The sequence below is a fragment of the Balaenoptera acutorostrata genome, chromosome 1 (assembly GCF_949987535.1).
Source record: "Balaenoptera acutorostrata chromosome 1, mBalAcu1.1, whole genome shotgun sequence".
Lineage (NCBI taxonomy): Eukaryota > Metazoa > Chordata > Mammalia > Artiodactyla > Balaenopteridae > Balaenoptera > Balaenoptera acutorostrata.
In genome coordinates this window covers 36,231,485-36,254,652 of record NC_080064.1, presented here as the reverse complement: position 1 = coordinate 36,254,652, position 23,168 = coordinate 36,231,485, and the positions used below count along the sequence as shown (strand labels likewise).

The window sequence follows — 23,168 nt, the reverse complement described above, 5'->3', positions numbered from 1 at the left end:
TATCACCCAGTTCTTTTCCACTGAAAAGTGAAAATAGATGGAATAAGTGGACTAAGAGGTCTCTTGCCCTAAGTTTGTGACGGTCAGAAAAGTTTGTGAGGGAATAACTGAGGAGGAAGATCTCAGCAAAAAAGACTTAGTATATTAAGAAGACTTCAGCTATCAAGTATTGCTTGTGTAAGAGCACAAACTTTGAGGATAGAAGTCTTCAGTTCCCTGTCTCCACTAGTGACCAATTCACTTAAAGCTTTCTGTTTTCCCATCTGTAAAATGGGACAACAGCCCAGACTCCACCCCTCCGCCTATGTGATCTCAAACAAGGCATTAACTTGCTGAGCCTCAATAATCTAACCTGTAAATTGTGAAAATACTACCAAACATAACAAGTAGGGGATTAAATAAGGTGATGCATGCAAAGCATTTTAGAACATTGCAACTCCAAGTACATAGTTAAGTGTTCAAAAGATGTTACCTGTTATCACCTCACAGCATTCCTAGATTATAAGCACCATGAAAGCAGGACAGCGCCATATTCATCTTTCTATCCCAAAGACCCAACACAGTGCCAGGCATATTCTAACTGCCAATGAATGTTTAAGTGCTGACGATTTTGAACTTCCTACAAATGAGGCCTAAGGTTGACCTATATGTCTGTGTGCATTTGAGTGTTTGCGTGTGTGTGTGTGTGTGTGTGTGTATAAGTGAAAAACATCATCTTTTTTGTGTCAGGACCTAATGATCTACCTTAGCCATTTCAATCACTGTACAGTATCCACTGAATGCATACACCATATTTTATTTACTCAATCCTCTATCAGCTGTTTAGGTTGCTTCCATTTTTTTCTAATAAATAATGCTGCGATGTGCACATATACATATATCTCTGCACGCTTGTTCTGTATTATGCAGGAAGTAAAAACTGCAGAATTAAAAGGTATGCATATTTGAACTTTTGAATACATATTGTTATACTGTCTTCCAGAAATCCACTTAAAATGTATAAGAGTAGGGTTTCCCTGGTGGCGCAGTGGCTGGGAGTCTGCCTGCCAATGCAGGGGACGCGGGTTCGAGCCCTGGTCTGAGAGGATCCCACATGCCACGGAGCGACTGGGCCCGTGAGCCACAATTGCTGAGCCTGCGCGTCTGGAGCCTGTGCTCCGCAATAAGAGAGGCCGCAATAGTGAGAGGCCCGCGCACCGCGATGAAGAGTGGCCCCCGCTTGCCGCAACTGGAGAAAGCCCTCGCACAGAAACGAAGACCCAACTCAGCCATAAATAAATAAATAAATAAATAAATAAAATTTAAAAAAAAAATGTATAAGAGTAATGGCTTACTCACACCTGTGCAGGGCATAGTCATTCTAAAATCTCTGTCAATATGGAAGGTAAAAATAATATAACTGTCATTTAACACTCATATACTGAAAATATTTTTCTTGGTTTGTTAGTTGTCATTTAACTTTGCTTAAAATTTCTTTCTCCATAAAAAAGATTCATATAAAAGATAATAAAACTTTTCATTTTTTTTACTGTGTTGTTTCTTACCTTGGTGTCATGCTAATAAAATCGTTCTCAACCCCAATGTTACATTCTATTTTATTTCCTGCTAGTTTAATTTCATTTTTTACAATTAAATCTGTATCTAACTGGAATTTATTTTTGTATAACGTGTGTGAAAGTGACGTAAATTTTTCTAAATAAAATAAAATAGGTAATAGTCTCACTTCTGCGCATATATATATATATATATGATCATGCACTGTAGATAACAGATCTATTAATTTCTTCCTGGGCTAGTATGACAGTTTTAATTACTGTAGCTTTATAATAGATTCAGATATCTGGTCAAATATCTTTTTCTGCAATGATTAAGATATGGTTTTTCCTCTTCATTCTGTTAATGTGGTAATTACATTGACTAATTTTTAAATGGTGAACCAACCTTGAAGTCCTTAGTCATGTTGTAATATCCTGTAATTATGTATTGCCAGACTTAATTAGCTAACATCTTGTTGAGGATTTTTGTACCTATGTTCGTGAAGGATTCTGACCTATCTTGTCTTCTGTAATATATTTGTCATGTTTTGGTCAAGATTATGCCGGTCTCATAAAATGGATTGGGAAGTATTTCTTCCTGTATTTTCAGAGAGAGTTTGTGCAAGACTAGTATTAAACCCTTCCTTGAATGTTTATAGAATTCATCAGTGAAACTGTCTGAGCCTGAAGTCTTCTGATTATGAATCTAAGTTCTTTCATAGATAAAAAGCTACTCAAATTTTCTATTTCCTCTTCAGTCAGTTTTGGTAAGCTGTGTTTTCAAAGGAATTTGTCCGTTTCACCTAAATTGTTAATTTTATTAGCATAATTCTGGCCATAATATTCCCCAACTACCTTTTTACTGTGTGTAGGATCTGTAGTAATATTGCCACATCTCTTCCTAAATTATGTTTTCTTTCTTATTTCCTTGATTTTTAAAAAAAATTTTTTATTGTAATTAAAATATACATAAAATTGGGCTTCCCTGGTGGCGCAGTGGTTAAGAATCCGCCTGCCAATGCAGGAGACACGGGTTCGAGCCCTGGTCCGGGAAGATCCCACATGCCGCAGGGCAATTAAGCCCGAGCGCCACAACTTCTGGGCCTGTGCTCTAGAGCCCGTGAGCCACAACTACTGAGCCTGGGCGCCTAGAGCCTGTGCTCCGCAACAGGAGAAGCCACCGCAATGAGAAGCTCGTGCACCGCAACGAAGAGCAGCCCCTGCTTGCCTCAACTAGAGAAAAGCCCGCGTGCAGCAACAAAGACCCAGTGCAGCCAAAACTAAAATAAATAAATTTAAAAATATATATATATATACATAAAATTTACCATTTTAACCACTTTTAAGAGTACAGTTCTATGATAATAAGTATATTCACACTGCTGCGAATCCATCACTACTATCCATCTCCAGAACATTTCACCTTTCCCAAATGAAACTCTGTACCCATTAAAAGCTGATTCTCCATTCCCCCCCTTCCTCCAGCCCCTGGCAACTGCCATTCTACTTTCTGTCTCTATGAATTTGACTACTCTAGGAACTTCATGTAATGGAATCATACAATATTGGTCCTTTAGTGACTGGCTTACTAAATTTAGCACAATGAATTCAAAGTTCATCCATATAGCATGTTTCAAAATTTCTTTCCTTTTTAAGGTGAAATAATATTCCATTGTATGTATATACCACATTTTGTTTATCTATTCATCCGCTGATGAACACTTGGGTTGCTTCTACCTTTTGAAAATTGTGAATAATGCTGTTATGAACACATGTGTACAAATATCTGTTCAAGTCCTTGCTTTCACTTCTTTCTGGTATATACCCAGAAGTACAAATGCTGGATCATATAGTAATTTTATTTTTAATTTTTTCAGAAATCATTGTATCATTTTCCATAGCAGGTACTTAGGAATGCACGTAGAATGCATTTTACATTCCCACCAGCAATGCAACAAGGATTCCAATTTCTCCACATCCTTGCCAATACCTGTTATTTTGTTTTTTGATAATTACCACCCTAATGAGTGTGAAGTGGTATTTCATTGTGGTTTTGGTCTGCATTTTCCTAATGATTAGTGATGTTGAGCATGTTTTCATGTGTTTATTAGTTATTTATATATCTCCTTTGGAGAAGTGTCTATGCAAATCCCTTGCCAATTTTTGAATCAGGTTTTTTAATTGTTGAGTTGTAGGAGTTCTTTATATATTCTGGATAGCAATCCTTTATCAGATACATGATTTGCAAATATTTTTCCCTTTCCATGGGTTGCCTTTTCATGATGTTGATACTGCCCTTTGATGTAAAAAAGTTTCAACTTGAAGTCCAATTTGTCTATTTTTTCTTTTGTTGTCTGTGCTTTTGGTGTCATCCATGATTATTCTTGTTAGGAATTTATCAATTTTCTTAATTTTTTCAAAGAACCAAATATTGGTTTTGTTAATTTTCTCAATTGTTTGTTTTCTATTCCTTTGATTTCTGTTATAACTCCATCATTTATTTTCTTCTACTTACTCTGGATTAAATTTACCCTTCTTCTTTTAGCCTTTTAAGGTGGAAATGGAGATCACTATTTCTAAGACTTTCTTCTTTTCTAATGTAGTCATTTAAAGTTATAAGTTTTCTTCTAAGCATTGTTCTTGCTGTACCCAACAAATTTTAATATACAGTGTTTTCATAATCATTAAGTTTAAAATATTTTCTGTTTTCTCTTATGGCTTCTTATTTAATCTATAAGTTACTTAAGAGCTTGTTTAGTAGGCAAATATTTGAGGAGGCATCAACCTTTTTCTGTAAAGGCCAGAAAATAAATATTTTAGACTTTGCAGGCCAGATAGTCTCTGTCACAACTATTCAATGTGTGGAGAAAAGGGAACCCTCTTGCACTGTTGGTGGGAATGTAAATTGGTACAGCCACTATGGAGAACAGTATGGAGGTTCTTTAAAAAACTAAAAACAGAGCTACCATATGATCCTGCAATCCTACTCCAAGGCATATATCCAGAGAAAACCATAATTCAAAAGGACACATGCACCCCAATGTTCATAGCAGCACTGCTTACAATGGCCAAGACGTGGAAGCACCCATTGACAAATGAATGGATAAAGAAGATGTGGTATATTTATACACTGGAATATTACTCAGCCGTGAAAAAGAATGAAATAATGCCATTTGCAGCAAAATGGATGGACCTAGAGATTATCATACTAAGTGAAGTAAGCCAGACAAAGACAAATAACATATGATATTGCTTATATGTGGAATCTGAAAAAAACGATAACATGAACTTATGTACAAAACAGAAACAGACTCACACACACAGAAAACAAACTTATGGTTACCAAAGGGGAAAGGGTGAGGGATAAATCAGGAGTTTGGGATTAACATATATACACTACAATATATGAAACAGATAAACAACAAGGACCTACTGTATAGCACAGGGAACTATACTCAATATTCTGTAATAACCTATAAGGGAAAAGAATCTGAAAAAATATATATATGTGTATATAACTGAATTACTTTGCCATACACATGAAACTAACACAACATTGTAAATCCACTATACTTCAATAAAAATAAATTAATTTTTAAAATATTGCCATTGTAGCACAAAAGTAGCAATAGACAATATGTAAATGAATTGACATGGTTGTGTTCTGATAAAACTTTACAGAAACAGACAGCAGGCTGGATTTGGCCTGCAAGATTTAGTTTGCCTGTACCTGTAATTACTGTCTTATTATTATTGATTTCTGATTTAATTCCATCATAACCATAGAATGTACTCTGTAAGATTTCAATTTTTTAAAATGTATTAAGACTTATTTTATGGCCTAGTAGCAACCTAAATGAACACTCTGTTTACACTTGAAAAGAATGCATGTTCTGCCATTATTAGGTAAAGTGTTCCATAAACTTCAATTAGGTTGAAGTAGTTCATAGTGTTGCTTAGACCTCCAATAGCCGTACAGATTTTTTGACTTGTTTTATTCATTACTGAGAGACGGGGGTATTAATATATTTGAACATGATTGGGGAATCGTCCTTTTCTCCCTTTAGTCTTATTAGTTTCTGCTTAATGAGGTGTGATACTCTGTTATTAGGTACATACATATTTATATATGTCTTCCTGGTGAATTGCTCCTTTTATCATTATGTAATGACCCTCTCTAATCTCTTGCAAACTCTTTGTCTTGAAGTATAATTTGCTGAAATTAATATAGCTGTGCCAACTTTCTTACGCTTATTATTTTCCATCCTTTACTTTGAACCTGTGTCTTTAAATTTAAAATATATGTCTCATATTAGGACATAGTTAGATTATGCTTCGTTAACCATTCTGACAGTTTCTGCCTTTAACTGGAGTTTTAATCCATTCACATTTAAATGTAATTATTTATATAGTAAGGATGAAGTCAACTGTCTTATCATTTGTGTTCCATTTCTCCCTTCTGTTTTTTTCTTCTTATATGGCTGTTTTCTGGGGTTAACTGAATTTTTTTAGTGCTCCATTTTATTTCTTCTATTGATTTCTTAGATATAAACCTCTTTTCGTTATTTTTTTACTAGTTGTTCTACTAAGGAATACCACACCCTTCACTTATCAGAGTCTATACAGAGTCAATATAATACCTCTCTACATGTGACATTTCATACTTCTGACTTTACCCTTTACTCACTTTATATGCAACATTCCTATTTCCCATTTCTTATTTCCTGTTCACAGATGTAATAATCTTATAACACTAAAATTCCATTTACTCACCCCCCACTCCTTATGCAAGTGTTGTCCTATCTTTTATTTCACCACATGTTCTCAATGTCACTTTACAGGGTGACTATTTTTGCTTTAAGCAATTAGTTGTCTTTTAAGCAAACTACGGGGAGAAAGGAAAGAGTCTCTTATATTTGCCCACTATTTATCATGTCCAGTGATCTTCACTTGTTCCTGTAGATCCAAGTTTCCACCTGGTATCACTTCCCACTGGCCTAAAGGATATCCTTTAGCATTCTTTTGTTATACAGTTCTGCTAGCAACAAATTCTCTTAACTTTTCTTTATTTGAAAATGTCTTTATTTCATCCTCATTTCTGAAGAATATTTTCCTTACATAAAGAATTCTGGGATGACAGGTTTTTGGTATTTTTCTTTCAACATTTAAAGATCTTTCATTGTGTTCTGATCTTTATAGTGAAAGGTCAGTGGAATTTCTTACCCCCATATGTAATGTTTCCTTTTTTCTGTCTGCTTTCAAGATTTTCACTTTATTTTTATTTATTTTATTTTTGGCTGCATTGGGTCTTCACTGCTGCATGCAGGCTTTCTCTAGTTGTGGTGAGCAGGGGCAACTCTCCATTGCGGTGTGTGGGCCTCTCATTGCTGTGGCTTCTCTTGCTGCAGAGCATGGGCTCTGGGAGCACGGGCTTCAGTAGTTGCAGCATGCAGGCCCTAGAGCATGCGGGCTTCAGTAGTCACAGCACGCGGGCTCAGTAGTTGTGGCTTGCAGGCTCTAGAGCGCAGGCTCAGTAGCTGTGGCGCACAGGCTTAGCTGCTCCACGGCATGTGGGATCTTCCCGGACCAGGGATCAAACCCGTGTCCTCTGCACTGGCAGGCGGATTCTTAACCACTGCACCACCAGGGAAGTCCCCACTTTAATTTTAGATTTCAGAAGTTTGACCGTGATGTAACTAGATTTCCTCTCTCCCCCAAAATGTATCCTTTTTAAGAGTTTGCTGAGCTTCTTAGATCTGTAAGTTAATTTGTTTCCACCAAATTTAGGAAGTTTTCAGCCATTATTTCTTCAAAATTTTTTCTGCCCAATTCTCATATATATCAGAAAATTTTACATTGTCCCACAGGTCCCTGAGGCTCTGTTCATTTTTCTTCAATATTTTCTTCTTTCTGTGGTTCAGACTGGATAATTTCTATTGCACTCTCTTCAAGTTCATTGACTTCTTCTGTTTTATCCAGTCTACTGTTAAATGAAATATTCATTTCTGTTCCTATACTTTTCAGTTCTAGAATTTGCATTTGGTTCTTCTTTATAGTTTCTACTTATCTGCTAAGACTATTTACTGTTCACTGTATTTCTTTTCATTCTTCAGATTATCCATAATAGCTACTTTGTCTGCTAAGTCCAATATCTGGGCCATCTTACCAAGACTTGGGGTTTTTTCCTTGAATATAGATTGCATTTTCCTGTTTGTTTGTATGTAACTTCTTATTGAACACTGGACACTGTGGATATTACATGTAGAAACTATGAGTACTATTATCTTCCTCTGAAGAGTGTTGATTTGTATTTTAAGAGGCAGTTCAAGCACTTCCCTGGCGGTCCAGTGGTTAGGACTCCACACTTCCACTGCAGGGGGCATGGGTTCGATCCCTGGTTGAGGAACTAAGATCCCATATGCCACATGGTGTGGCCAAAAAAAAAAAAAGAAAAAAAAAAGAGGCAGTCCAATTACTGCCTGGCCACCCTAAACTTATGTAGCCATGATTTTATGCTACGTTTAGTGTAGATCTGAAGAAAGTCCATGGTGTTTCAGACTTCTCTAACTTGATAGGACTCATCTACTTAAGACTTAGCAATATGCATTTAAGGTTCCTCCACATCTTCTCATGCCTTCGATAGTTCATTTCTTGTTAGTGCTTAATAATATTCCATTGTCTGGATGTACTACAGTTTAGTTATCCATTCAACTATTGAAGGACATCTTGGTTGCTCCCAAGTTTGGCAGTTATGAATAAAACATCATAAACATCCAAGTATAGGTTTTGGACACAGTTTTCAATTCATTTGGATAAATACCAAGGAATGTGATTGCTGGATCATAGAGTAAGAGTATATTTCGTTTTATAAGAAACTGCTAAACCGTCTTCCAGAGTAGCTGTACCATTTTGAATTCCCACCAGCAATGAATGAGAGTTCTTGTTGCTCCACAACCTTGCCAGCATTTTGGCATTATCAGTGTTCCAGATTTTGGCCATTCTAATAGGTATGTAGTGATATCTCATTGTTACTTTAATTTGCATTTCCCTGATGACATATGATATAGAGCATCTTTTCATGTGCTTATTTTCCATCTGTATACATTCTTTGGTGAGGTCTTTGGTGCATTTTTAAATTGCGTTACCTGTGTTCTTATTGTTGAGTTTTAAGAGTTCATATATTTTGAATAACAATCCTTTATCAGATGTGTCATTTACAAATATTTTCTCCCAAGCTGTAGCTTGTTTTTTCATTCTCTGCACAGAGCAGAAGCTTTTAATTTTAATGAAGTCCAGTTTTTCAGTACTTTCTTTCATGAACTGTGCCTTTGGTGTTGTATCTAAAAAGTCATCACCAAATCCAAGGTCATCTAGATTTTCTCCTCTATCTTCTAAAAATTTTATAGTTTTATGTTTTACATTTAGATCTGTGATCCATTTTGAGTTAATTTTTGTGAAAGGTATAAGGTCTGTCTAGATTTGTTCTTCCTTTTGTTTTTGTTTTTTTGGTATATGGATGTCCAGTTGTTCCAGCACCACTTTGTTAAAAAGACTATCTTTACTCCATTGTCTTGCTTTTGCTCCTTTGTCAGATATCAGTAGACTATATGTGGGTCTATTTCTGGGCTCTCTATCAATGTTCCACTGATCTATTTGTCTAGCCTTTTGCCAATACCACACTATCTTGATTACTGTAGCTTTATAGTAAGTCTTAAAGTCAGGTAATGCCAGTCCTCCAACTTTGTTGTTTTTGTATAAAATCGTGTTGGCTATTCTGGGTCTTTTGCCTCTTCATATAAACACTAGGATCGGTTAATATTCACAAAATAACCTGCTTGGATTTTAACTGAAATTGCCTTGAATCTATAAATCAAGTTGGGAAGAACTGACATCTTGACAATATTGAATCTCCCTGTCCATGAAAATGGAATATCTCTCAATTTATTTAGTTCTTTTTTTATGTTGTTCATCAAAGTTCTAAAGTTTTCCTCATATAGATCTTGCACATACTTTATAAGATTTATACCTAAGTATTTTATTTTGGGTACTGTGCTTTTTTTTTAATATAGTTTTTTTTTTTTTTTTTTGGCTGCGTTGGGTCTTCGTTGTTGCGCGTGGGCTTTCTCTGGTTGCAGCGAGCAGACGCTACTCTTCATTGCAGTGCACAGGCTTCTCTCATTGTGGTGGCTTCTCTTGTTGCAGAGCACAGGCTCTAGGCGCACGGGCTTCAGTAGTTGCAGCATACAGGCTCAGTACTTGTGGCACATGCACCCTAGAGCCTGTGGGCTCAGTAGTTGCAGCACATGGGCTCTAGGGCGCACAGGCTTCAGTAGCTGTGGCGCACGGGCTTAGTTGCTCTGCGGCATGTGGAATCTTCCCGGACCAGGGCTCGAACCCGTGTCCCCTGCATTGGCAGGCAGATTCTTAACCAGTGCACCACCAGGGAAGTCCCTTTGGTACTGTGTTCTTAATTTCAAATTCCACTTGTTCACTGATGGCTTATAGGAAAGTGATTGACTTTTGTATATTCATCTTGTATCCTGCATCCTCCCTATAATTGCTTACTAGTTCCAGGAGTTTTTTTGTCAATTCTTTTGGATTTTCTACATAGACAATTATGTCATGTGTGAACAAAGACAGTTTTATTTCTTCCTTCCCTATCCGTATAGCTTTTATTTCCTTTTCTTGTTTTACTGCACTAGCTAAGACTTCCAGTACCAAGGTGAAAAGGAGTGGTGAGAGGGGACATCATCGCCTCATTCCTGATCTTAGTGGAAAAGCTTCTATTTTCTCACCATTAAGTATGATGTTAGTTGTAGGTTTTTGTAGATATGCTTTATCAAGTTGAGGAAATTTCCTTCTAATCCTAGCTTACTGAAAATTTTTATCATGACTTGGTATTGGATTTTTATCAAATACCCTTTCTACATCTATTGATACGATCATGTGATTTTTCTTCCTTAGCTTGTTGATTACACTAATTGATTTTCAAATGTTGAACCAGCTTTGCATATCTGGGATTAATCCCACAACCATGGTGTATAATTATTTTTATAGACTACTGGATGTGATATGCTAATATTTTATTGAGGAACTTTACATGTATGTTCATGAGAGATATTGGTCTGTAGTTTTTTTGTTCTGTTTTTTTGTTTCTTGTAATGTCTTTGTCTGGTTTTGGTATTAGAGTAATGCTGGCCTCATGGAATGAGTTAGCAAATATTCCCTCTGCTTCCATCCTCTGAAAGAGATGACAGAGAATTGGCTTAATTTCCTTCTTAAAATTTGGTAGAATTCACCAGTGAACCCATGTGGGCCTGGTGCTTTCTGTTTTGGAAGGTATTGATTATTGATTCAATTTCTTTAATAGATATAGGCCTATTTGGATTGTCAATTTCTTCTTGTGTAAGTTTTGGCAAATTGTGTCTTTCAAAGAATCGCTCCATCTCGTCTAGGTTATCAAATTTGTGGACATAGAGTTGTTCAGAGTATTTGTTTATAATCCTTTTAACATCCATTAAATCAGTAGTGATGATCCCACTTTCATTTGTGATACTAGTAATTTGTATCATCTCTCTTTTTTTCTTTGTTAGCCTGGTTAGAAGGTTATTGATTTACTGATCTTTTCAAAGAAACTGGTTTGGGTTTCACTGATTTTCTCTATTGTTCTGCTGTTTCAGTTTCACTGATTTCTGCTCTAATCCTTATTATTTCTTTTCTTCTGTGTGCTTTGGATTTAATTTGCTCTTCTTTTTCTAGTTTCCTAAGGCAGAAACTTAGATTATTGATTTTAGATCTTTCTTCTTTTCTAATATATGCCTTCAATGCTATAAATTTCCCTCTATTTTTGCTGCATCCCACAATTTTTGATCAGTTTTGTTTTCATTTTCATGTAGTTAAAAAATATCTCCTATATTTCTTCTTTGACCCATGTGTTACTTAGAAGTGTGTTGTTTAATCTTCATGCATTTTAAGATTTTCTGGTTATCTTTCTTTTATTGATTTCTAGCTTAATTCTTTTGTGGCCTGAATATAATTTCTATTCTTGTAAATTTGTTAAGATGTGTTTTATGGAAAAAGAATGAGATACTGCCATTTGTAGCAACATGATGGACCTAGAGATTATCATATGAAGTGAAGTATGTCAGACAGAGAAAGACAAATATCATATGATATCACTTATATGTGGAATCTAAAATATGATACAAATGAACTTATTGACAAAACAGAGACAGACTCAGATGTAGAAAAAAAACTTATGATTACCAAAGGTGAAAGGGGGGGATAAATTAGGAGATTGGGATTAACATATACACACTACTACATATAAAACAGATAACTAATAAGGACCTAGTGTATAGCACAGGGAACTATACTTAATACTCTGTAATAACCTATATGGGAAAAGAATCGAAAAAAGAATGGATATATGTATATGTATAACTGATTCACTTTGCTGTACACCTGAAACTAACACAACATTGTAAATCAACTATATCCAATAAAAATAAAATAAATTAAATAAAATATGATACAAATGAACTTACTGACAAAACAGAAACAGACTCACAGACATAGAAAACAAACTTATGGTTACTAAAGGGAAAAGGGGAGGAGGGATAAATTAGGAGTCTGGTATTACCAGGTACAAACTACTATATATAAAATAGATAAACAACAAGGTCCTACTGTATAGCATGGGGAACTATATTCAATATCGTGTAATAAACTATAATGGAATATATATGTCTGTGTGTGTGTATATGTACATAAAACTGAATCACTCTGCTGTACACCAGAAACGAACACAACATTGGAAATTAACTATACTTCAAGAGAGAAAAAAATGTGTTTTATTGCCCAGAATGTGGTCTATCTTGAATGCTGCATGAGCTTGAGAAGAAATGTGTATTCTGTTGTTGTTAAGTGAAGCAGTCTATAGGTGTCAATTATATCCAATTGATTGATGGTGTTAATTGAGTTCAATTAGGTTCTTACTGATTTCCTGCCTGCTGGATCTGTCAATTTCTGACAAAGAGGTGTTGTATTCTCCAACTATGATAGTGGATTCATCTAGTTCTCTTTGCAATTTTATAATTTTCTCTTCACATAGTTTGAGGCTCTATTGTTAGGTATATACACATTAAGAATTTTTATGTCTTCTTGGAGAACTGACCCCTTTATCACTATGTAATGCCTTCTTTATCAGTGATAACTTTCCTTGCTTTGAAGCCTGCTTTGTCTGAAATTAATACAGCTACTCCTACTTTCTGTTAACTAGTGTTACCATAGTATATTTTTCTCCATTTACTTTTTTTTTTTATAATTTTTTTAAATTTATTTATGGCTGTGTTGGGTCCTCGCTTCTGTGCGAGGGCTTTCTCTAGTTGCGGCAAGCAGGAGCCACCCCTCATCGCGGTGCACGGGCCTCTCACCATCTCGGCCTCTCTTCTTGCGGAGTACAGGCTCCAGACGCACAGGCTCAGTAATTGTGGCTCACGGGCCCAGTCGCTCCGCGGCACGCGGGATCTTCCCAGACCAGGGCTCGAACCCGTGTGCCCTGCATTGGCAGGCAGACTCTCAACCACTGCGCCACCAGGGAAGCCCTCCATTTACTTTTAATTTATATGTGTCTTTATAATTAAAATGCGTTTCCTGTAGACAACAGACAGTTGAGTCTTGTTTTCTGATCCAATCTCTGTCTTTTAATTGGTGCATTTAGACCACTGATGTTCAAAGTGATTACTGATATATCTGGAGTAATACGTACCATATTCATTACTGTTTTCTATTTGTTGCCCTTATTCTTTGTGCCTCTTTTTACCTTCTACTCTTTTTATGCCTTTTGTGGTTTTATTTGAGCATTTTATGATTCCACTTTTTTTCCTTTTTCAGCGTACTGGTTATACTTTTTAAACTTTTCTTAGTGGTTGCCCTGTATTCACCTCTCTCTCCAGCCTTGCTGGCAGCGGTTTGCCTGTGTGCTCCCCTCTCTTATAGAGCAAAGAAGAGTTGAATTTTCAGTCTGTTTGTGTTTCACTTGTTAGGTCACAGTGGCAACTTCCAAGCTCCTAAACATGCAGAACAGGAAACCTCAAGCTACAGAACTTTTTAAAATACATTGATAACTAGACCAATCTCATACAGGAAGCCTTTAGGTTAAGCATTTGACTCAAGTCCTGGCAATCTGACTAAGCCTTGGCCATGTGTAGCTCTAAACTGCTCAAAACAAAACAGTTTGCATCCTTCTACAACATGCCTTGGGATTAATTAAATCTTAAAATTTTCTAGTTGGAAGGGATTCCACGCTCTAGCATGGCATTTCACACAGACCTCTCTTTTAGAACATGACATATTATAATAGTTGTTTTATTTCTTTCTCACGTTATTATAGGCTGAGAGCATAAAGTCTATATTCATCTTATATCCAGTTTACACAGTACAGTTTGTAGGCCATAATATGAACATAATGCTTATTGAATGAATAATTTAATAATAAAAAACTCTAGACTCCTCTTCTTCCCCCCACCACCATGAAGGAATTCCAATAGTTAATCTTGGTTAAGTCATAAATAGTATAAAAATTAAGGAAAAATAATGCTAAAGACATTTATTTTTCAAGCTTGGAAGTGCCCTCTAAGCTCTGCAGATGAGAGACATACAAACCCTTGATCACTGAGCCTCTCTGAAGCCTCAGTTCCTACATCTGTAAAAGAGGATAATAGTAATCAATATAAACTATGAGATTATGAATATAAAGCTCCCATGTTACAATACAGACATATAGTAGACACTCAACAAATTATTATTTTCATTTCATTATTATCGGCATCATCATCAATACTGTTAAACCAACACCTAAATTTCAGTACACAGCAGTCATCTGCTTTGGAAGCTCCTTCAGCCTGACCTTGTTTATTGAGTAAAGGTAAACAAGGTAAAAGTAAAGGTAAACCCTGACCTGGTAAGCCATCAGGGTTGGACATTATTCTCTGATATTACAGCACAGAAATAATATGCTATAGTAAGAAGGTCTAAACAACCTATTCAAAGTCAAATATCTGAAAGACTTGAGAGTCAGAACAACAAAAAAGATGCGGATAGCAGTTAGTCAGCTAACAACTAACTCAAAGGACAGCAGATAACTATTAACAAACTACGGAAGCCTACAGAACATGAACAGCACCTGTCACCTTCAACCGGATAAATCCCTTTGTCACCTGGAGGACTTTTTCTCTTTCTCTTTCCCTTCCCCTTATTTTCCTTCCCTTTTCTTTATCCACCTCCATCCTGATACTCTCTACTATTTCTTCTCTGAGTCTCTCTCTTCTCTCTTTTTACCAACTACAATACAGAATTAAACCTTATCCTTAGTATTTATTATACTTTTCAGTAAAATAACGAACATAGGTTTTAAAGAAAGAAAATCAGGACTCAATTCCAGTTCTAATAATTAGCTATGTAACTTGGGTAAATTAATTAAACTAAATACTTCAGTTTGCTCAAGTGGAAAACAGGGATAATAACAGCATCTTCACATGGTTACAGTAAGAAGTAAATTAAATTTGTAAATTATCTAGCCTAAAACCTGACACACAACAGGTGTTCCATAAAGTTAATGTTTTTCTCAATTTCTCTAGGAAAAAATTATCTAATCCTTGATTATGTCTTCCACAGTAGCTCTTAACAGAAAAGGAGACCCCCCCCCTTCCTTGTACATATTTCCACCTTTTTTATGAATATAGATGAATCCATCCATTACAGATATGGACAATGTCTCTAACTACAGAATTTTACACTGCACTGATATAAACACCCCTTACTCTGGGTCGTCTCCTTGATTTTAAAAATAAATTGGAACAGAAAAATATAAATAAACCCTGGAAACACAAAGTAATTAGTGATAATTATAAGCTATGCATTTAAGAGGCACTTAAACATTACATATAAAACAATATATGAAAGATATAACACTATACTTTTTAAATTGGCTTGAAACTGCTTCAGTAGTTTGGGCCATGTGAGAAAATAATGAACTACTTCATAGGAACAGTTCCCACGTTAAGGAGTCAATACAGTATTAGGCCAATTGCCAGTTGCCTCTTCCAACTCATTCTAACTCAGCTTAACCTCTTATCTAGAGCCTGACTCTATTCTCAAGTGAATTCCACACTGGCATCCAGTAGGTGTTTGTAAAAATAAAACTATTTTAGAGAAGAGGCATTAGGAATCAGAACAGACTACCCAAATTTTCCTGCACGCAGCTCAGACAGCCATCAGACAAAAGAATCAAAAGGAAAGCTACGTGTCGTCACCGTGTGACACCTGAAGCTACAGCCAAGAAGACAGTGTGCAGAGGCTGGTGCAGCTCAGTGCAAGCTCTTCAACTGCAAACCCCAAACCACAGCACAGGCAACGCCAGGTGAACCGGAACCAAGTTGGTGTTGGGGGAGGGGGTCAGGAAGCCCTACAGAAAACAGTGTATCACATGAGAATGACTACAAATGGGAGAAAGGGATTAGGAGTTACTGGGTAGGGGAAAAGTCATTATTCTATTCAAATACAAGTTCAGTACCAGCAAGGGCTAAAAAGATTAAGTAGACAAAATTTCTTTAGGGAAACTAAAACAAAGACAGTATTAAATTAAAAACTGGGGCTTCCCTGGTGGTGCAGTGGTGAAGAATCCACCTGCCAATTCAGGGGACACGGGCTCGAGCCCTGGTCTGGGAAGATCCCATGTGCCACGGAGCAACTAAGCCTGTGCGCCACAACTACTGAGCCTGCGCTCTAGAGCCCGTGAGCCACAACTACTGAGCCCGTGAGCCACAACTACTGAAGCCCACGCACCTAGAGCCGTGCTCCACAACAAGAGAAGCCACCGCAATGAGAGGCCCGCGTACTGCAACGAAGAGTAAGCCCCGCTCGCCACAACTAGAGAAAGCCCGCGCGCAGCAACGAAGACCCAACACAGCCAAAAAAATTAATTGATTATTTTTTAAATTAAAAAAATTTAAAAATAAAAACTGAAAGTCCAAGGAAAAGGTAAAGATGAATGCTTTAAGGTCATTAAAAAACCAACTGCAATAGCAAGCCCTAAGGCAGTAACTGGCAAATGGGAGTGGCAATAAAGTGTAATAATTTAAAAAGAACAACATTCGAGAACCAGAAGTGCTGGTATGGTTTGGGTTTTTATTGAAGAATAGCACGTTTTCCTTGAGTTCATAAAAGGATTTGCCATGGCATGCAGTTTTTAAAACACATGAAAGTTCTCAGTCTAGAGCAACAAAAGTGGTAGGCAGTTTCTAAGCCTAAGTCCCAGGAATGCTCAGTTTACTATCACTGCCCATCTCTGAAGAATATGAGAGCAGCCACAGGAAAACCCAATAACTGATCTGCAGCAGGCTTTTTCTGGGAGTAGGCTAGAGTGACCATACTTACTGGAGTCCTCCCACTGGAATAAATGTAGCTTCCACGCAGAATAATACAAAAATCCCAGTACCAGAAAAAGGCAGAGGGCTAGCAGCAGATTGCGTACAAATACCAAGAGTCCCATCTTCACATGATTTACGATTTCCTACATGACCTAAAAAAAAAAAAAAACCAAAAAACAATTTAGGTCTTAACTGATAAAGCAATCATCTTATTGATATACTCTACCTTAAAATAAGTATTTATAGGAGAATTTCCAAATGAAGAACAACCTAGAATTACCACTGAGTTGATGACCTGGCATCCTCCAACCTGCTCAAACCCGGCTAAAAGAACAGCTTCACCATCAGTCAGCATCCAAGCCAGAAATCAGCAGTCATCCTTGTGTCCCTCCTCTTGCTCATTCCTGACGCCCGATCAATGACCAAACTCTGGCAAGTCTAACCTCCCAAATAAATCTCAAATCACAACCCCTTCCCACCATCACTACCCTAGCCCATGCCACCACTGTATTCCCACAAGTTTCCACACCTCCAAATTTGCACTCTCCCAAATCCATCTTCCACACAGCACACGGAACAGTCTGTTAATAACACAGAGTCTAACATTACCTCCCTGCTTAAACCCCTTTGTATTAGTATTCTACTACTGCTCTAACAAATTATCACAAACTCAGCAGCCTGAAACCACTCAAATTTATTATCTCAGAGCTCTGAAGGCCTAAAGTCCAGCTACAGTGTGGCTCAGCAGGGTCCTCTGCATAAGTTGTCACAAGGCCAAAACCAGGGGCTGAGCAGGGCTGCATTCCTTTCTGGAGACTCTGGAGATGAACATACTTCCAAGTTCCTTCAGGCTGTAGGCTGAATTCGGTTTCGTGCAGCTGTAGGGCCCAAGTCCCTGTCTCCTTGCTGGTTATCAGACAGTGTTTGCTCCTGTGTTCCTCCTCCTGTTTTCCATGTGGTACATTTCAGTAGTGGTGGGTTAAGTCCCCCTTACTCTGATCTCACCAACTTCCCCTTCTACCACATCTTGCTACTGTTTCCAGCCGGAAAAACTTCCTTGCTTTCCAGGTTCATGCAATTAGATTGGGCCCACTTGAATAATCCAGGATAACCTCCCTACTTTAAGGTCTGTAGCCTTAATTTCATGTGCAAAGTCCCTTTTGCCATGTAAAGTAACATGTTTACAGATTCTAAGGATTAGCGTGTGGACGTCTTTGGTTGTTGTTTTTTCTTCTTCTTTTTTTTTTTTTTTGGCCACGCCATGCAGCATGCAGGATCTTAGTTCCCTAACCAGGGATCGAACCCATGTCCCCTACAGTGGAAGCACGTAGTCCTAACCACTGGACCGCCAGGGAATTCCCACATGTGGACATCTTTGAGGGACCATTCTGCCTAACAGAGCTTTCATTAAATTCTCAATTCCTTTAAAATAAAGTAATTGCTCCTTAGAGTCTAGTAGCTTCTGATTGCACCCCTATTTACTCTCCAACCATCTCTTGCTTCTCCCAACCTCATTTGTATCCTATGCTCTAGCCTCTCTTCTTTCTAGTCACTGAACATTTCTTGTTGTTTCTCTCCTCAAGGTCTGTCTGGAATACATTCTCCACCACCTGTTTCACCTGCTGCACATTCTTTGATACTCACCTTAAACGTAGCATCAGCCAAGAAGACTTCCTAGGAGCACCCTTCCCAAACCCCACTCAGATATCTTAGTCATGAAATAATCTATGAGAAATATTATAAATATTATAACCTATGTATAAATATTATAAATGAAGTGATAAAGAGTTAGCAGTTGCAGACTATATAACTATCCACCTAGGAAAGCCAAGAGAATCAACCGAAAAATCATTAGAACCAATAGAAAATTCAATAAAGTAGGTGATTATATGATTTACTTACAAAAATCAACAGCTTCTTAAAAACTATACCAGCAATAACCAATTAAAAAATGTAAGGGGGGCTTCCCTGGTGGCGCAGTGGTTGAGAATCTGCCTGCTAATGCAGGAGACACGGGTTCGAGCCCTGGTCTGGGAAGATCCCACATGCCACGGAGCAGCTGGGCCCGTGAGCCACAGCTGCTGAGCCTGCGCGTCTGGAGCCTGTGCCCCGCAACGGGAGGGGCCGCGATAGTGAAAGGCCCGCGCACCGCGATGAAGAGCGGTCCCCGCACCGCGATGAAGAGTGGCCCCCACTTGCCGCAACTAGAGAAAGCCCTCGCACGAACCGAAGACCCAGCACAGCCAAAAATAAATAAATAAATAAATAAATAAATAAAATTTAAAAAAAAAAAAATGTAAGGGGAAAAAATTCCACTCATGATGGCAACAAAATCTATAAAATACCTGAAAATAAACTTCGGAAGAAATGAACAAGATTTTCACCAAAGGACACAAAAGATCCAAATAAATAAACAGATATAACAGGTTCCCAAGTGAGAAGATTCAATATTGGAAACATGTCAGTTCTCCTGAAATGTCAGTTCTCTATAAATTTAGTCTAACTCCAGTCAAAACCCATGATTTTTTTAAACTTAGATCTAATGTTAATCTGAAGAGTTCATGCCCAAGAAGAGTGAAGAAATTTTTTTAATGAACAATAATGAGGGCTTCCCTGGTGGCACAGTGGGTTAAGAATCCGCCTGCCAACACAGAGGACATGGGTTCGAGCCCTGGTCCGGGAAGATCCCACACGCTGTGGAGCAACTAAGCCCGTGTGCCACCACAACTACTGAGCCTGCGCTCTAGAGACCATGAGCCACAACTACTGAGCCCGTGTGCCACAACTGCTGAAGCCTGTGTGCCTAAAGCCCGTGCTCCACAATAAGAGAAGCCACCGCAATGAGAAGCCCGCATACCTCAATGAAGAGCAGTCTCTGCTCACCACAGCTACAGAAAGCCCGCGTCCAGCAACAAAGACCCAACGCAGCCAAAAATAAATTAATTAATTAATTATTTTTAAAAAAGAAAAATAATGAAATGAGGATTTGCCTTACTATATTAAAACCAACTCAAAGCTATAATTATTAAGCTGGATGGGTACTGGCACAGGAAAAGACAAACAGATCAATGGAACAGAATAGAGTCCAGAAATGAGCTCTCAATAAACAGATACAGATATGGATATATACACATACACACATACAGAAATGAATTTATCCATATATTTGAATTTACAATAAGCATATAAGTTTGTTTAAAAACATATGACAGGATACATAGCTAACTGTTGATGTGGTTACCTCTAAGAAATAGGATAGGACAATGAAAAGTACTTTTCCCTTCATACACTTTGAATTAAATTTGTTATAAGTCACAAGTACTGCCTCTATACTTTTGAATATTTAAAAAATCAAATATAAACGAATGGGACCTAATCAAACTTATAAGCTTTTGCACAGAAAAGGAAACCATAAACAAAATGAAAAGACAACCTACAGACTGGGAGAAAATATTTGCAAACAATGTGACTGACAAGGGCTTAATTTCCAAAATATACAAACAGTTCATACAACCCAATAATAAAAAAACAAACAAACAACTCAGTCAAAAAATGGGCAGAAGACCTAAATAGACATTTCTCCAAAGAAGATATACAGATGGCCAATAGGCATGTGAAAAGTTGATCAACATCGCTAACTATTAGAGAAATGCAAATCAAAACTTCAGTGCGGTACCACCTCACACTGGCCATCATTAAAAAGCCTACAAATTACAAATGCTGGAGGGGGTGTGGAGAAAAGGGAACCCTCCTTCACTGTTGGTGGGAAATGTACGATGGTACAGCCACTATGGAAAACAGTATAGAGGTTCCTCAAAAAACTAAAAACAGAGTTGCCATATGATCCAGCAATCCCACTCCTGGGAATATATCTGGAGAAAACTCTAATTCGAAAAGATACATGCACCCCAATGCTCACAGCAGCACTATTTACAATGGCCAAGACATGGAAGCAACCTAAATGTCCATCGACAGATGAATGGATAAAGAAGATGTGGTGTATATATACACAATGGAATATTACTCAGCCATAAAAAGAATGCAATAATGCCATTTGCAGCAAGATGGATGGACTTAGAGATTATCATACTATGTGAAGAAAGAAAAAGACAAAACCATGATATCACTTGTATGTGGAATCTAAAATATGACACAAATGAACTTATTTGCAAAACAGAAACAGACTCAGAATATATGCTTATGGTTATCAAAGAGGAAAGGGGGTGGGGGAGGGACAAATTAGGAGTTTGGGATTAGCAGATACAAACCACTACATATAAAATAGACAAACAACAAGGTCCCGGGCTTCCTTGGTGGTGCAGTGGTTAAGAATCCGCCTGCCAATGCAGGGGACACGGGTTCGAGCCCTGGTCCGGGAAGATCCCACATGCCGTGGAGCAACTAAGCCCGTGCGCCACAACTACTGAGCCTGCACTCTAGAGCCCGCGAGCCACAACTACTGAAGCCCACGTGCCTTGAGCCCGAGCTCCACAACAAGAGAAGCCATGAGAGCCACAACTTGGAGAGCCCATGAGCCACAACTACTGAGCCCGTGCGCCACAACTGCTGAAGCCTGTGTGCCTAAAGCCCGTGCTCCACAATAAGAGAAGCCACCGCAATGAGAAGCCCGCATACCGCAACGAAGAGCAGCCCCCGCTCGCCGCAACTAGAGAAAAGCCCGCTCACAGCAACAAAGACCCAACTCAGCCAAAAATAAATAAATAAAATAAATAAATTTATTAAAAAAACAAAAAAAAACAAGGTCCCACTGTATAGCACAGGGAACTGTATTCAATATCCTAATAAACCATAATGGAAAAGAATATGAAAAAGAATATATAAGCATTTCTGCATCAAGCCACCATAGATAGCTTTGAATTCTATCTGTGAGCATCTGTGCTTTATCTTGATTTATTTTGTGCATCTGTTAGCAAGATGTGTCCTAAGGTATCAGAAAAGCCTAAGAGAACTTGTAAGGGTGTTATGCTCAGCATAAAAATGGACGTAATTAAGCATTTAGATTGTAGTGAACAAAATAAAGATGCGCTTGCTTTGAACGTTCCTGTGTCCACCATTCAAACTATTTACACTCAGAGAGAAAGAATATTGAAAGCTGCCGAAGTTACTACTGGTTCTGCTAGTAGGAAAGGGGTCTCTCTTAACTGGCATCCAGTAATGGATAAATTGGAAAGTCTGCTGCTTGAGTGGATTGATGGGTGTACAAAGCACAGTGTTGCATTAAGTTATCTTATACTTAAAGAGAAATCAGTCTTTTCAAAAAGCTGAAACGGAAAGCACTGGATGGGGAATTCTCTGGTGGTCCAGTGGTTAGGACTCCATGCTCCCACTGCTGAGGGTCCAGGTTCAATCCCTGGTTAGGGAACTGAAATCCCACAAGCAGCACAGCGTGGCCAAAAAAAAAAAAAAGAAAGCACCGGACAATGGTAATGAAAGTGTTACGAGAGTCAAATTTAACGGTAGTCATGCCACCAAGAAGGGTGGGATAGGGAGGGTGGGAGGGAGACGCAAGAGGGAGGAGATATGGGGATATATGTATATGTATAGCTGATTCACTTTGTTATACAGCAGAAACTAACACAACATTGTAAAGCAATTATACTCCAATAAAGATGTTAAAAAAAAAAAAAGAAAAAAGAAATAAAGGTAGTCATGGGTGGTTTCATTGGTTTTTGAGGTGAGGGCAGCTTCATAGCTTAAAAGTTACTGGACAGACTGCTCTGGTTGATACTGGAGCTGCTGAAAAGTTCCCAGAAGGTGGCTATTTACATAAGCAAGTGTTTAACTATGGCAAAGCTGTAATTTATTGGAAAAAATTGCTGAGCAAGACCTTTCAAGAGAAGAAAAGCAGGCTAAGGGACACAAGGCATCAAAGGAGAGGTTTATCCTAATGCCTACTATTGACACCACTGGTGATGCTGTCCTAAGGCCTCAACTAATGTACCATTCAGAAAATCTGAGGGCACTTAAAGGCACTGATAAGAATACACTTCCTGGGCTTCCCTGGTGGCGCAGTGGTTGAGGGTCTGCCTGCTAATGCAGGGGACACGGGTTCGAGCCCTGGCCTGGGAAGATCCCACATGCCGCGGAGCGGCTGGGCCCGTGAGCCACAACTGCTGAGCCTGCGCGTCTGGAGCCTGTGCTCCGCAACGAGAGAGGCCGCGACGGTGAGAGGCCCGCGCAT

The 23,168-nt window shown here is 38.1% G+C and overlaps 1 protein-coding gene across 5 annotated transcripts in view; it reads right to left on the bottom strand.

Annotated features, from left to right (window-relative positions):
* The window catches only part of ST3GAL3 (ST3 beta-galactoside alpha-2,3-sialyltransferase 3), a 239,793-nt gene that overhangs the window by 194,359 nt on the left and 22,266 nt on the right, over positions 1-23,168 (bottom strand). For all 5 annotated transcript variants that reach the window (XM_057557896.1, XM_057557910.1, XM_057557924.1 and 2 more), the window contains exon 2: positions 16,974-17,118. In XM_057557896.1, coding sequence (XP_057413879.1) covers positions 16,974-17,088 — 115 coding nt within the window. In that variant the 5' untranslated portion in view covers positions 17,089-17,118. The remainder of the gene's footprint in view (positions 1-16,973; positions 17,119-23,168) is intronic.